The sequence below is a fragment of the Ictalurus furcatus genome, chromosome 23 (assembly GCF_023375685.1).
Source record: "Ictalurus furcatus strain D&B chromosome 23, Billie_1.0, whole genome shotgun sequence".
Lineage (NCBI taxonomy): Eukaryota > Metazoa > Chordata > Actinopteri > Siluriformes > Ictaluridae > Ictalurus > Ictalurus furcatus.
The window spans coordinates 2,285,515-2,301,059 of record NC_071277.1 but is presented as its reverse complement, the minus strand read 5'-3'; the positions used below and the strand labels follow the sequence as shown (position 1 = coordinate 2,301,059).

The following is a 15,545-nucleotide window of genomic DNA, read 5'->3' as shown; positions in this document are numbered from 1 at the left end:
AATTTACTGCTGGATGTGTGCAAACAAGCTGTCTGTCCCTTATCTTAATTGTCCAGAAAACATTTTGATGCGATATGTATAAAATTCTAATTCTAAAAATTTAAATCCTTCACATTTTTTTTTTTTTTTTTTTTTAGTATTACACAGTGCATGCAACTGTCACAACTTTGAGCATGCTGAATATAAAAGATAACTTCTTAAGTTCTTCCTAGATAATTACTAAATTGTCAGAATGGTTTGAGAAATTACGTAATAAGCAGTAAATAAAAATGCCCGATTTTCCTTAAAAAAAAAACTACTTTGATTGTGACTTTATGAGACGACTGCATGAATAGCAGCTTACTTCATGTTTTCAACCCATTCAACCCATCATGCATGAATCTTTTCACCTTGGACTTTGAAATCCAGTCAGAGAATGAGGGCAAGAGCTATAGGAACTGATGGTATTCATACCACAGTGTGGAAAAGCGTGCTATATTAGAAAAGGAAGAGGAAAAACACTTTAGGCACGTTTCGGAACAACTTTACTATCTGTGTAAATGCTACTGGCTTTCTGGGTTGGGAGGAAATCCCGTTTTTCTATGTAAAAAATTTCCTTTCCATTTTTGTGTGATCATGCAGTTCTTGTACAGTGTAATAAAAATCAGCTACATCTGTCACCCAACTGTTCCACCTGCTTGTTGCAATAAAATATGTCAAAGATCCAGTAACAAGCAGACGTGTTCACAGTTGCAGACATGCTTAAGAAAGCTAACATAGTAGAAATACCAGATGATACAAATTTAGTTATTACAACCCTCCACGAACATGCTAATAAAAGTCAAGGCCAACTGCTTTTTATTTTTATTTTTAAATCACACTCTTTTGCTTGATCTGAGGTGAAAATCCCAAGGAATCACGACAGACATTTCTACGTAGTAGTATTATGAATTGCAGTAATAAACGCTGTCTATAATGTAATCCTTTACCAATAAATTGGTGAAGGATGCAATTTCCTCTCCTCTTTGTGATTCGGGCTTTCTAAGGGCCAAAATGAGTGTGTAAGGAAGAACGTCACTGCTCTGATTCGGGAAATGATAAAACATGCCCCTGAGGTATCGGCTACACGTGCAACATACCTCCTAAATCATTTCAAGCTGCAGAGAATCTTCTCTGGGTTTCCTCTTTAGTTGTGCTGGATGGAGGTGAACGTTGCAAGTGTGGAAGCTCCGATCGAGTACCTTGTGACGCCTCCGAATGCAATGCTGCACACTCTCAAAAACACTTTACCTTGTTATTGTGATTAATGATGCCCTAATGATGCATGTCACTAACACCGAGACATGTGAATGGTGTACAAAACCTGACGGGTGAAACATAAGTAAACTTATGATCAGTTTTTGAAACACAGATTTGAATGTCTTATATCACATATGCCATAACATATACGGCAGGGCATGCTGTTCTAGGAAATTAATCAACTATAAACTTGTGTGATGTGGCTAACCCTGAAGTAAATTATTTTCCAGTAACAGAGGATTTTCTCCGTCTGTTTTTCATTTTCCAACAATTACTTTTTAAAATGAATTATTTACAGAACAACATGTCATACTTTTTTCTCCATTTATTGTTATGTTTAATGTTCCGGACCTTCCGCAAAGGAAGATAGCTATGCTGCGTCCGAATTCGCCTACTGGTACTATGCACTAAATGTATGTACACTTTTTGTGAAGAAACAGTACATACTTTTGAGTGTGCAGCAAAAAGAGTATGCAATTACTGGGAAATACAAACACATCACGTAATGGAAGAGGGCGTTGTTGCTCGGTCTTTTTATCTGACCCTACAAGATAAACATGGTACTCTTTTTACACGACATCCAACCATTGATCTTACATGATAAAAAAAAAAACTTCCTTACACTTAAATGAAGATTCATCAAGGACGTTGCACTCATCCGCCATGCTTGCAGGTTAAATTCGGCAAAGCAAACTGTCAAAAAACTCCTCCCTCGTGCAAGGAGTTGTGGGCAATATGAGCTGAAAAAGTATCCTTGGATCCCCACTTCAAAAATCTACCAGAAATTGTAGATCTTTGGGATAGTCATTGCGACATGCTACAATTTGGGACACACTAATTCTAATCTTGGATTCTATTTAGGATGTATAGTAGGCGAATTGGGATGCAACATTAGTGCTACCATCTTCACTATAACAGCTACAAACAGTAGTTCCCTCAAAAGCCTTCCTTTTGCTCTCACACGTGAATTTTATAAGCCAAATAAACAAGCTTAAGACACCATGTCATGTTACTGAGAAACTTCCAAGCTTTTTGCTGTGAAGACTTCCCCAAAGTCTCAGTGATCTAAAGTTTTTGAAGATCATTGAGACTACTGAGGATAGTACCACTTCAAAACCATGAAGATAGCTTTGAACCACAATTCTTATGAAAAGGTATGCTGTGATGGCTGACGACTACGGTTGCTATGATAAATTTAGGACTGCAATTGCCACAAACAGTTTTACACTCAAGTCTCCATCAGTGAACAGTGGATCAGTTCAACAAAACAGACTTCATGTGAAAACTGCAACGAATTTTCTGGTTACACAATTGCACTTTTGGACCATGTAGCACACAGTTATAGGCGGGATTTATTTATAATTGCACTGTCAATCTGGTGTCACCCACATGAGCTTGGGTTACCTTTTCAATCTGGTTTCTCTCAAGATTTCTTCATCTTAGGGAGTTATTTCTTTGCCACCATCGACTCTGGCTTGCTCATTAGGCATACATTCACACAGTTAAATTTTATATCTGTAAAGCTGCTTTGTGACAATGTATATTGTTAAAAGCACTATACAAATAAAATTTAATTGAATTGAAGTTTTGCCTCTGACCATTACAAAGTTATGAACCTGGAGACTCCTTCCAAAAATGCAGAACACTTACACAGTCCTTGTGCAGGTTGTTACTGTAGAAACAATAACTTACTAGAATGTACTAGAACAAGCATATTAATCTGAAGCCTGCAGCTGGCATATATCATGAAATTGACATGATTTTGATTATTTTCTGATGAACAATTATGATATAATTTAGTGGAAATACTGCACAATAGTGTACAATGCATACATGATGCAAACTAAAAGTGCTTTAGGAAAACTTAAGTGACATGGTAACACTCAGTTGTAGTGAAATGAATCCTGGTTCTCATTAGAAGTGTTCTCCTAAACGGACAAACAAGAACCTTTATGCGTTATACATTTTTCTGTAGCATCCAGGCTGTTATCCTGGGCACGGAAGTCTCTCTGTGTCGCCCCCTGCTGTTTGAATTGTGCGTTTACGCACAAAGTTATGGAACAGCTGCTCGACATATGGCATCCAGGTTCTTTGTTACTGTTTATATTTCTTGGCTCGATCAGGTTACACTGTCTATTAAATGCTTTGTTTTTTTATTATTCCAACTTAAGAGCTTTTGTCCCACTGACCATAAGACACAAATAAAATAAAATTTAAATAATAATGAATTTAATTTAGATAATTGGAGGTCACTCTGAATAAGGGTGTCTGCCAAATACCACAAATGATCAAATTGAGAATAATTAGTTAAGTGAGGTAATCTGTGCAGTAATCAATAATCCGTAAATATGTGGAAATGTAATTCATTTGCTTTTAAATAGTAAGGATGGCTGGCGTTTATGTATTCCATTAATATGTGCTAGATGTCATCCTGGTAGATACCATTCAGAGGATTAAAGGTGTAGCAGAACTATTTTGACTTCTTCAATCCTTGCAGCGTATTCATTATTGTTCGTTTGTGATAAATACCTAGTAATTGGCATTGTTTTAAACTTAACATACATTTGATGTTCTCCTTTGCAAACTGTTACCTTTTAGTTCTACTTCATTATCATTTTAGTCAAATTTGTCATTCCTTATCAAAAAGCTTTTCTGTTTCTGTCGGGGAATCTCTTTGGTAGAACTTTCCGTGGAGCCAAAACTGCATCCAAATCTGACAGCTATGCCTATCTCCTTTAACTTTTTCATGATTTAGAAATCGAATGGCAGTGAATGAACTTCATAACTGATTAGTGAGACCAATATCTCTTGGCCAAATGAAAGACTTTTGGAGTGAGAAAAAGGATCTAAATTTGGAAAGTGAAATGTATATATCCAAACTTTGTTTAACTATGGAAAATCTTGAGCTTGAAGAGTTCAGGTCATTCACTCAGACTTTATTTATTTATTTATTTATTTATAACGTTAGTCACTTTTGGCCGTAGTCTTTTTGCTTGCTTTATTTGTCCATGTGGCAAATCAATTGTGAAAATGTCTTTAGTAGCATTTGAAAATGTCCTCAGATCACATTGAACACATTGGACACACTGGACACATTTTCGAACTACTTTCGATGGACAGAGTTTCACAGCACCACATTTGGGTTTGGTTTCTTTGTTGTTCAAATTATTCTTTCCTAAAAATGTCCTCAAAGTCTTATATCCTGAACCACCGTTAGTGGAGTATAACATTCATGATATACGTGGCTTTTGTATTTAAGACAGTGTAATATATTTCAAATCATTTATGTGAACTAAATCAAAGCAAAAATAAATCCTGATTTATTTACTGGTTCAGAGAGATGTAAATTCTTTAGGAAATTTTATTCTATGCATAATGCAAGAAGAAAAATCCTGGAATGTGATACATTTTATCCTGTTTATATTGTATGCCATCACAGCATATGATCCTCATCAATAAGAGGTTTTTCAATAAGAGGTTTTTTTTTTTTTCCATTGCACCTCATCACCCACTTTACTCTTGGCTGCCTCTGACCCATGCAACTGACAGTCCACTTCTATCCTCATCCATCATAACGTGCCACCAGCACATTCCAGGAATAACAGATAAAATGGCCGCCTTCTGCCTCTCAGTGTGGAATGTGACAGGTTCTTCTCTTCTCATTGGTGTGTATTTTTTTGCACTTGTCATCCGGGTCACCAAAGCTCTGTCATGCTTCAGATATAAAGCTTCAACTTTCACGCAGTGTGACGTGTGTCTGGCTTTGAAGTGAGCAGAACATCCAAGGTGTGTGTGTGTGTGTGTGTGTGTTGTGTGTGTGTGTGTGTAGCAGGCTCTACACACTAGCCTAAAGAGAGCAAAACTAATGCATGACAAATGAAAGAGCTCCTCACTTTTGAGCTGCCGGTTTGCTTTGAAGAACTGTTGTGTGTAAATATTCCATTTGAACAACCTGAGCTGCTTTTCATGGGTTGACAGGACAACATAACAAATTGCACTGGAAGTGGAAGATCCCATTCGCACAAACTGCAGAATGCTGAGCTTTCTTGTTCATGTGGATGGCTTCAGTGCTCACATAAATAAAGAGCGTTATCTAAGAAGGCTTTTCCCACTAGTTCTCACCCGGGTTACCTTAGGTTTGAAAGTTATGAAAATGATCCAAATATAATTTTTCATAATATTCATATTGTACCCTAGTGTCACTTGGAAGATCATTAAAATCCAAAATAAAAAGCAGTAATAGCAAAAACAGAGGGGAGTGTACATTAATTTACTATATTTACTTCATGAAAAATAACATGCAAATATGACAAATAAACAGTCTATTTTAAATATCTAAGTACCAGATAGATGTTTTTTTTTTTTTTTCCACAGCCAGGTTGTGTGTTACTGTTCAGATTTCTGGTCAGTGTCTATTAAATGCCTTGTTTTTTTTTACTTTTTCTAAGTGACCATGAGACACCGATAATACAATTGGAAATGATCAAATAAACAATAATTACTTAAGCGTCCATCTGTAGCCACGATCTGGGGGTAGTATGTAGTAATCTGTAAACATGTTGTGTTTAAATATTGAGGACAACATTTCTGGTTTTATATCTTCCTTTATTAGGTGCTAGATACCTTACTGGTTATGGTAGATGGCATGCAGAGGCTTAAAGACAGAGCAGAACTGTTTTGAAATTCTTTCATCCTTACAGCAGCACTAAATAGTTATATATCACGCTCGGCTGCTTTGCTTATTTCGTATTTGTGATAAATGCTCGCCAATGATTTGTTTTAAATTAAACTTAACATACGTCAGACAATAATTTTAAATAAATAAAACAACTATTTTTTTCTCTTTTAGTTTCCTTACTATTACAATAAAATACTTAAAACAAAGGAAATGTTGTTTAACATGAAAGGAAATTAGGATGGGGGCACGGTGGCGTAGTGGTTAGCGTGTTTGTGGCACGCCTCCAAGGCTGAGGGTTTGATTCCTGCTGTGGCCATGTGTGTGCGGAGCTCTCCCTGAGCTCTCCCTCCCTCTCGGGGGTTTCTCACTGGCACTCCGGTTTCCCCTCCCAGTCCAAAGACATGATTGTAGGCTTATTAGCATGTGCAAAAAGTGTCTGTAGTGTCTGAATGGGTGTGTGATTGTGCCCTGCAACGGACTGTCACCTTGTCCAGGGTGTCCCCCACCCTGTGCCCTATGCTCCATGGGATAGGCTCCAGGTTCCCGGCAACCCTGTAAGGATAAGTAGCACAGAAAATGGATGGATGGATGAATTTAAGATATATTACTCTATGAAATCATGCATTAGGTTTATGTCATAATTGTCACACTTGCAAATATAATAAATAATAATAATAACAGCATAATGTCAATATCTAGGTTCCAACTTTATATATTTATTTCTCTCTTTCCACATGTGTGAGGAACACACACACACACACACACACACACACACACACACACACAGAGTATGTGACAGATCTCTGACCTTACTTCAAGAGGAAAATCACAGTCTTTGTTCTTTGAATAGAATTGCATTTGCAAACTGTGGATGATGAATAACGCAAAAACCCACGGCATTGTTCCATAGTTTCACCTTCCTGCTTAAACGTACCACTTCCTCCTAATGTCCTAATGTTCTTCCAGAAAGAGAGAGAGAGAAAGAAGAAGAAGAAGAAGAAGAAGAAGAAGAAGAAGAAATATTTCACTGAGTATAGGTTTTAGACTCCTAGTTATCTTAGTAGTCATGATTTTGGTTTATCCAAAAAAAATTTGCTGTCTACAATAACCCTGCTTATACAAATGGCTTAATAGACTGATATATATATATATATATATATATATATATATATATATATATATATATATATATATATATATATATATATATTTTACAAAAAACCAACATAACACTTTTTACTATTTTTTTCTGTTTTAGGGGTGACAGACTCCATTTGTACAAATTACAGAATGCTGAGCGTTGTTGTTCATGTGGATGGATTTTCTTACTAGCTGTTAACAAAAGAAAAAAAAAAAAAGAAAATCATAGCAAAATAATTTTAATATTATGTTACATTTACCCTAGTTTCACTTGGATCATCAGAATAAAAAAAAAGGTAATGGCAGATCATAAAAAAGAAGCAAAAACAGATGCGTGTTTACATTAATTTAGGATACTTACTTTATGAAAAACAAGATAACATCCAATGTGCAATAACAATAACATGCAATAACAATAACATGCAAATATGACAAATAGTTATTTCAAGTAGTGACTATATATTATGATCTTTGTGTATGAACTGTGTTTAATTGCACTGTAGTTATTTTTTCATTATTTCCATACTTATAATATACACTATATATATATATTACTAAATTGGAGGATATAATACAAATAACTGAATCAGGATCAGTCAGAAATTCTCTATAACATATAGCATATACAGTTGAGGTCCCATGTTTACATACACCTTGCAGAGTCTGCAAAATGTTTATAATTTAAAAATAAGAGGGACTGTAAAAATTGCATTTTGTTGTTTATTTAGTGCTGCCCTGAATAAGCTTTTTCACATAACAGATGTTTACACACTGTGTGGTCCACAAGCCACTATAATCACTGAATTTGCACAAATGAACCCTTTCAAAAGTTTCCATACGCTTGATTCTTAATACTGTGTGTCGTTACCTGGATGATCAATGACTGTTTTTTTTGTTTTGTGAGAGTTGTTCACGAGTCCCTTGTTTGTCCTGAGCAGTTAAACTGCCCACTGTTCTTCAGAAAAACCCTCCAGGTCCTGCACATTCTTTTCCAGAATCTTCTGAATATTTGACCCCTTCCCACCAGTGGATATATGATGTTGAGATCCGTCTTTTCACACCGAGGACGACCGAGGGACTCGTACACGACTGTTACAAAAGGTGCAAACGTTCACTGACGCTCAAGAAGGCGACACGATACATTAAGAGCCGGGGGGATGTAAACTTTTGAACAGGATGATCGGTGTAAAAACAAAATGCAATTTTTACGAGCCCTCTTATTCCTTTTTTTAATTATTGACATTTTGCAGGCATTTTGACGTCGGGATTATAATTATTAACAAAGCACGTTTACTTCATACATTTGCAAAGCTCAGAAATATATTCAGTTAATGTGACAAGATGAAGATTAGGTTAATAAAGCTTTTCAATATTCTTATAAAACAATTATTTAGCTTTTCAAACCGACTTGTCTTTTGAGCTGCGTTTACGACCCATTGATTTCCCTGCACCTTCGTCTCACATGCTGGGGCAGTAAGAGTCGCCAGTGTGTGTCAGCGCTTCATACCCTGCATGTCTATCTATAGCAAGTGTGTGTCTATCAGATGTCTCTGGCAATTCAATACTCCTTGTTTATCTGTGCTGCAACTTTCTTTATACTCAAATACGCTGAGGGAGACTCACAAGATGGTATGTGGCAATTTTCCTTGAACTCTAAATAAGCATGTCTTAATTTTGCTATATTTATTATGATCTTCAACAGCTTTGAGTTCAAAACATCGTGTGATGCATCACATTGCAAATCCAAAGTAATGCATGCTTTTGTTTTATGTTCATATAATGCTTATGTTCATAATTGCCTCTGTTTTCTTACATTTGTTAGCTCTGCCATGTTTTTTGGGCTGCTGTAATCAGAGTTTGTTTGCATCTTCTCTCCATTTGTCACCTTCCCCTCCAGTGGCTGATCCTGCCTCAGGCAAGGTTCTTCTGCAGGAGAGGTGAGAACGGTGTAGCTTGTAGCTTTGCTATCATTATTTTTTAAAAGTACTTAACTGATAACATAAAATAGGGCATTATATATGTACGGCCTTACATCGATTCGCTTTTTTAAGGTAATATACAATACCTTTCTATGAAGGGAAACGATCTTTTTATGACAACAAGGCCAGTATTAGTGTTAGTATTAATCTACAGACTTTACACTGGATATAAAAAGTCTACACACCCAAGTTTAAATGGCAGGTTTTTGTGGTGTATAAAAAAAAAAGAAAGAAAGAAAGAAAAAGAAACCAAGATTAATCATGTCAGAACTTTTTCCATACTCAATGTGAAATTACAATGTTTAAAAATTAAGTGAAAAACAATATGGAACATTTTTAAGGGAAAAATAGGAAAAATAACAAGTGTGCACACCCCTAAACTAATATTTTGTTGAAGCACTGTTTGACTTTATTACACCACTCAGTCATTTTGGGTTTGGCACACCTTGACCTGGCAATATTTTCGCACTCTTTCTTGCAAAAACATTCTAGATCCATCAAATTGTAAGGAGAAAGCGCTTCCATCCACCCGCCCTACCCCACAGCCCAGAAATGTAAAGACTATGAGAGATTGTTGTCACATACAGACAGTAATCAGTACTTGTCAGATATTCCTGCAACTCCTTTATTATTGCTGGAGGTCCCTCGGCAGCCTCCTCTGTACTTTTTTGTCTTGTCCTTTTGTAAATTTTGGAGGGATGTCACTGTGGTGCTCCATTTTCTCCACGTGTTGATGATGGCCTTCACGATGTTCCATAATACATCAAATGTTTTGGAAATCCTTTTATACCCCTCTACTGATTGATATCTCTCGACAAGTGAGATACCACGCATGCCTTGTAAGCTCTTTGCAGATCAGCAGCTGGACGTAACCAAGAAGAGGTCAACAAAATCCTACAGAAACAGATGGTCTTTATTTGGGGTTAAACAAAATAATTTCATTAAAGACAGCTTTTAGATAATTACTTTTGAACCTGAGATTGAATGGGATTGGTTCATTCTGAACACAGCCACATCCACAGTTATAAAAGGGTGTGCACACTTATGCAACCAGGTTATTGTAAACTTTCTATTTTTCCTATTTTTCCCTAAAATGTTTCTGATTGTTTTCCCACATAATTTTTATATGTTGAAATTTCACATTGAGGGTAGAAAAAGTGGTTTAATTATTTATTTATTTTTTTACATCACACAAACTTGCCATTTTAATAGAGGTGTGTAGACTTTTTTTTTTATAACCATTGCATTTTTACAGGAAATAATTATACTAGCTGCATGAATACAAAAGAGACACGTTTGGAATAAAACTCAATGGGATGTGATGTAAAGTGCTTTAGTTCTCTTATACCACAGATCATATTGCTACTACTTTTGTCATACTTTTATTGCAGAACATCCATGAAACAGATAAGTTCTTGTTATACACTGTACATTGTTGCAACTACAAACAGTCGTTCCTTGGCCAGCTCCTCATGTTTTCTTTCTCTTGCAATGAATAAGACAGGAAATGTGGCTTCTGGAGAAAATGTAATGTGCAGTGACCTTTCCTATGGCAGAAAGTCTTCTGACTGTTAAAAAGCACGGACACTGGAGACTCCTTCCAAATATATTAAATAAGCATGTCCTTAAAGAAAGCTTCAAAAATAGCAATGAATATACATTTTTTATTTCTTAAATAACAGCACATTTTAAAATCATTTATTGTTAGATTTAAACTAAGTACCTGTGATTGAGCTGTTACTATAGAGACGATACCGAATTAGAACGAGCACATTAATACAAACCTGTGTCTCATCAGAGCTGCCGTATGAGAAAACTAATCATCACCTTCTGATCAATCAGAATCAAGAATTCCACCTGTTTTATAAACAATTTAATCTGTGTGAGCTTAGAATTTGCCACCAATTGGTGTGATAGTGGAATGTGAGAAATGTGTGAACTGTAAGTAATTTTAAAATTGGAAATTAAAAAAAAAAAAAAATAAGGCATTAATAACAATGTTATATATGCACTTGTGTAACATTATATTCTATATAAAAAAAAAAGAAAAGAAAAAGAAATACTGTGGAAGACTATATTCCAGACGAAGAAAATCTACTGTTACTGCAGTGGGAATCTACTTGAGTAATAGAAACTAACGATCTAAAATCTAAAATTTGAAATGCTTCAGCCAAAAAAGAATCAATTAACCAGCAGAAATGTCCCCTTATATAGCCTCATGTTTTATGTTAGCTGCTTTAGTTTTCCTGGAACTGTAAAACAAAAAAGTTTCAGGCTCACTGCTCATCATTTAACATTCATTTCATCATTTTGCGTCAAGAAACAAATACCCAAACAAAACAAAAAGGCAGGTTATGAGGGATCAGATTCAATAAATATCCTCAACGACATATGAATAACCTGTCCTGATTTTACATACAGTTCAGCACATTGATTTACTACGTGGTATAAATGATCTGAACACAACTGCCTTCTTTTCTTTTACAGAGCATGTCCATCCTGGGCTGAGGGAGAGGAGTTCATACCTTCTCAAGCTGATCAAAAAGCACTTCCATATGTTCATCAAACTGTTAAGGAAATGCACAGGGAGGGGAACAGTAGCATGAGTTGTATGTAATATAATCGCATATATCCACATAAACAAAACATACAGGGTGACAGCTGCACAGGTGGTATAACACCATAAGCTACATAGACCTGTCATTATAAAATTACTTTTACTAATATCAATATGCTTAATTAATTAATTAATTAATTAATTTTTCCAAACAATTTTTATATTCATTTATGTTATATCTCAATTAATTCTATTTTATTTGTATAGTCCTTTTTAACGATAGATTTAGCTTCACAAAAATCGGGATACGGCTTTAGATCTTTAATGAGCAAGCCAGAGGAGACAGTGGAAAACTCCCGGAGATGACATGAGGATGAAAAACTTGAGAGAACCTTGAGAGGCACCCATCCTATTCTGTGTGACGTCAGATTGTAGGACAGCAGAAGCTCCGAGCAGAGCACTAGAATGAATCAGACAGATCTATAAAACTCCTTCAAGCAGGAAATCTGACACAGAGTGTGGCAAAAGATGTTGGTTGTTCCAAGTCAACTGTGTCTAAAATTTTTAGTGCAAGTATAAACAAAATGGGAAGGTTATAAAAGGAACACATACGGGTAGACCAAGGAAGATGCCCAACATCAGGATTGGAAACTCAAAGCAATATGCCATGAAAATAGAAAATGCACAACAAAACAAATGGGTGGAAACAGGAGTCAATGTTTGTGACAGAACTGTAAGAAATAGGCTGAATGAAATGGGATTTACATATAGAAAAGCCAAATGAAACCCAGCACTGACTCCTAAACAGAAGAAAACAAGGGGCTAAATTGAAACAATCATGGATGTGGATGATTGGATGAAAGTGATATTCAGTTATGAATCACAAATCTGCATTGGCCAAGGCAGTTGATCATTAGTGAAGTCATTAGTGAGGTCCATGCCTCAAAGAATTCAGGCCGTCATAATAGCCCGAGGAGGAGCAACAAAGTATTAAGTGTGATTTTTTTGTTGATGATTCCATAATTTTTTTCCTCAACAGTGAGTGATTCCATATTTTTTTTCCTCTACCTGATCTGGAAAAAAAATGTGCCATTAATTAAAACAGTATAATTTCATTTCTTTGAGGTATGTTTCAAGAAGCCTCTGGATGGGGTGCCAGCCCATCGCAGCGCACAATCGCACAAACATTCACACACCGATTCACACTCTACAGATAATTTGGAAATGCCAATCAAACTACAGCACATGTCTTTGGACTTGGGGGAGGAAACCGGAGTACCTAGAGGAAACCCCCGAAGCACAGAGAGAGAGCATACAAACCTCACACACATAGGTTGGAGGTGGGATTCAAGCTCCCAATCCCCCCCCCCCCAAAGTATAACATATATACATATATATATATATATATATATATATATATATATATATATATATATATATATATATATTATAAAAGCTATAATATAGCCTCTGTGGTGATTTAAAAAAAAACCCAAAACAAACAAACAAAAAAAACCCAAAAATAACTTTTGCTAAACTCAATATTTGTTCCCAGCTGTTTGGATCTATACTGAAAAACAAGCTTATGCCACGAGAGAAGATATTAAATTTCTGGCTATGACTGAAGATCCTCACCCACTCGAGTTTGACTGGCATTTTGGGGACCAAACAGCAGTTAGAACTCCATCCAGGACATTCATTACAAAATACCTCCATCCAGACAGGTATACTGGTACACTTGTTTATATGAGATATGACGAACTTGAATATGTTGGTCTTTTGAAGCGAGGGTGTGATGATTTAGACAAGCACAATGCTAAACCTGTTAGCAGCATTAGTCTATAAATTCCAGTACAAAGAATAGAATTTTACATTGGACGCTAAACATTTAGCTGATCGATTTACATCTTTATCATGGAATTTGTATAAGTGCTTTGTATATTTTCGCTGAACTGTTCCTTAATATAATAACACATTTAGTTGTGAATGACTATAAACCATGCTTCTGATTTCTTTTTGTAAATCAGCACTGCTGTAAGTGAGGCTTTAAGTGTTGAGTTGTTTTCTGGTTTGCAGGTACAACGTTACGGTCAGCATGTCCAGCAGCCTGGGCTGTGTTATCTCTGACGTTTATACTGTAGTGATTCAAAGAGCTGTGCATCTCAACAGACTGCTGTACACTCGCTCGGTGTTGATGAACACAACAGTACCTTTTAGCTGCAGGATCAATGCTGGAACAGACATCACTTATCTCTGGGATTTTGGAGATGGAACACGAAGAGTTGGACAGGACACTGAGCATCATGTGTTTAACAGGTATAACGCATGGTCTGATTAAGGAAGAATAGTTTTCTTTTAGTGAGAGTCTAAATAGTGTGTCAGACTGCATCATATTCAATTGAATGTTTAATAGGGACATCACAAAGCTGGATATATTATGTATAAATGCACCAATTTCAGTTAATTGAAATTATTTATTTATAAATTTCATTCTGTGTGATTGCAAACACTACTGTATAGTTAATGTTTTATTTTGTAATGTTACATATACCCTTTATTCTCTCTTTCACATTTCAATCTCTTAAGTTCCAATCTCTGTCATTCTGAGACTCTAACAGCATGATATCAGTAGCTATCTGTTGCTATTATGAAAACATTATGCTTGAGTCTTAGAGCAAGGCATCTCATCATAGGCGCATAGACGTAGACTTACGGAAATACAGACAGGCAGCACCAGTCATGCTTCCTATATTTTAAAGCCAGGTATTTCAAATCTTTAATCATGTAATGTCTCTTAATAAAGGAAGGAAACATAAAAGCTGTGCTTGCAGTTAACCAACTCTAATTTTCAAACCACACAAAAGCTACAGTTCTGTTTTTTGTCCCTTTGTGTATTAATGTGTACTTTTATTGGACACTGTTTTCACAGTCTATATACTGTACTTCCAGTTTCTTTTGCGGAGGTGTTCTGAATTTGTGTGACTTTTTGTGAATCTACATTCTGGTCTAGAAAGAAATCAGCCTCTACTTCACACTATTCTGCATATTTGTAGTTATCGCTGTTACTAGTGCTGTTATTTCAAGCAAAAACAACAACAAACACTTCAAGCCATTTGTTAACGGCAAATGATGCAATGTGTTAGCCAGTGAAGTTTTCCAATGTATTTTTCCTTAAAAGAGAGGGAGGGTTTAACTGTGCTATCCCCCTTATTCCATCCAACCCTGATTATAGATAACAATGTGAAGTAATGCTATTAAACATTTCATCATGCAGTACAGGGGAGTTCGTAGTAGAAGTGACTGTCTCCAACCTAGTGAGCTCGGCCTCTTTAAAAGGACACGTGTTTGTTGTTCTTGAGCCATGCCAACCTCCACCTGTAAAGAACATGGGACCCAGCAAGATCCAGGTCAGAGATGCATCAAAGCCACCATAACATGGGACAAAATTCAACTTGTAAATAAATATATTTCTGATAGATGAGTCTGACTTCCGCGTGTCTTATTTCATGTATTAGGTGTGGCGTTACCAACCTGTGTGTATTGGTGTGACGTATGAAGGGCAGATCCAGTGCAACATCTCCAAAGGTGTCCGCTACAGCTGGACTCTCTATGGACCGACTGGACTGCAACTCACAAGCACAGGCATCAAAACAAACCAACAACATCTGGAGCTTCCAGAGTACCTCCTTCAATATGGAACATATAGAGCGGTAGCTAAGGTAAAGTTAATATTATTGTCTGTAAAATTGTTACACGGTAAGCACACAGGTTATTTTTCTCCAGTATACAAATGCTACTTATGAGCTCAGTTTATGATTTTACAAAATACACTCGGTGACCTGAACCTGTCACTATCCTATATAAGCACAGTGTTGTGGTAACCACAAAATTTTTGCACCAGAACACATATGCT

General features: G+C 36.1%; 1 protein-coding gene across 1 annotated transcript in view; it reads left to right on the top strand.

Moving 5' to 3' along the window:
- The window catches only part of LOC128599391 (polycystic kidney disease 1 like 1), a 52,621-nt gene that overhangs the window by 1,589 nt on the left and 35,487 nt on the right, over positions 1-15,545 (top strand). The window contains 5 exon segments of the mRNA XM_053610928.1: positions 8,994-9,033; positions 13,188-13,364; positions 13,684-13,948; positions 14,907-15,039; positions 15,148-15,351. Coding sequence (XP_053466903.1) covers positions 8,994-9,033; positions 13,188-13,364; positions 13,684-13,948; positions 14,907-15,039; positions 15,148-15,351 — 819 coding nt within the window.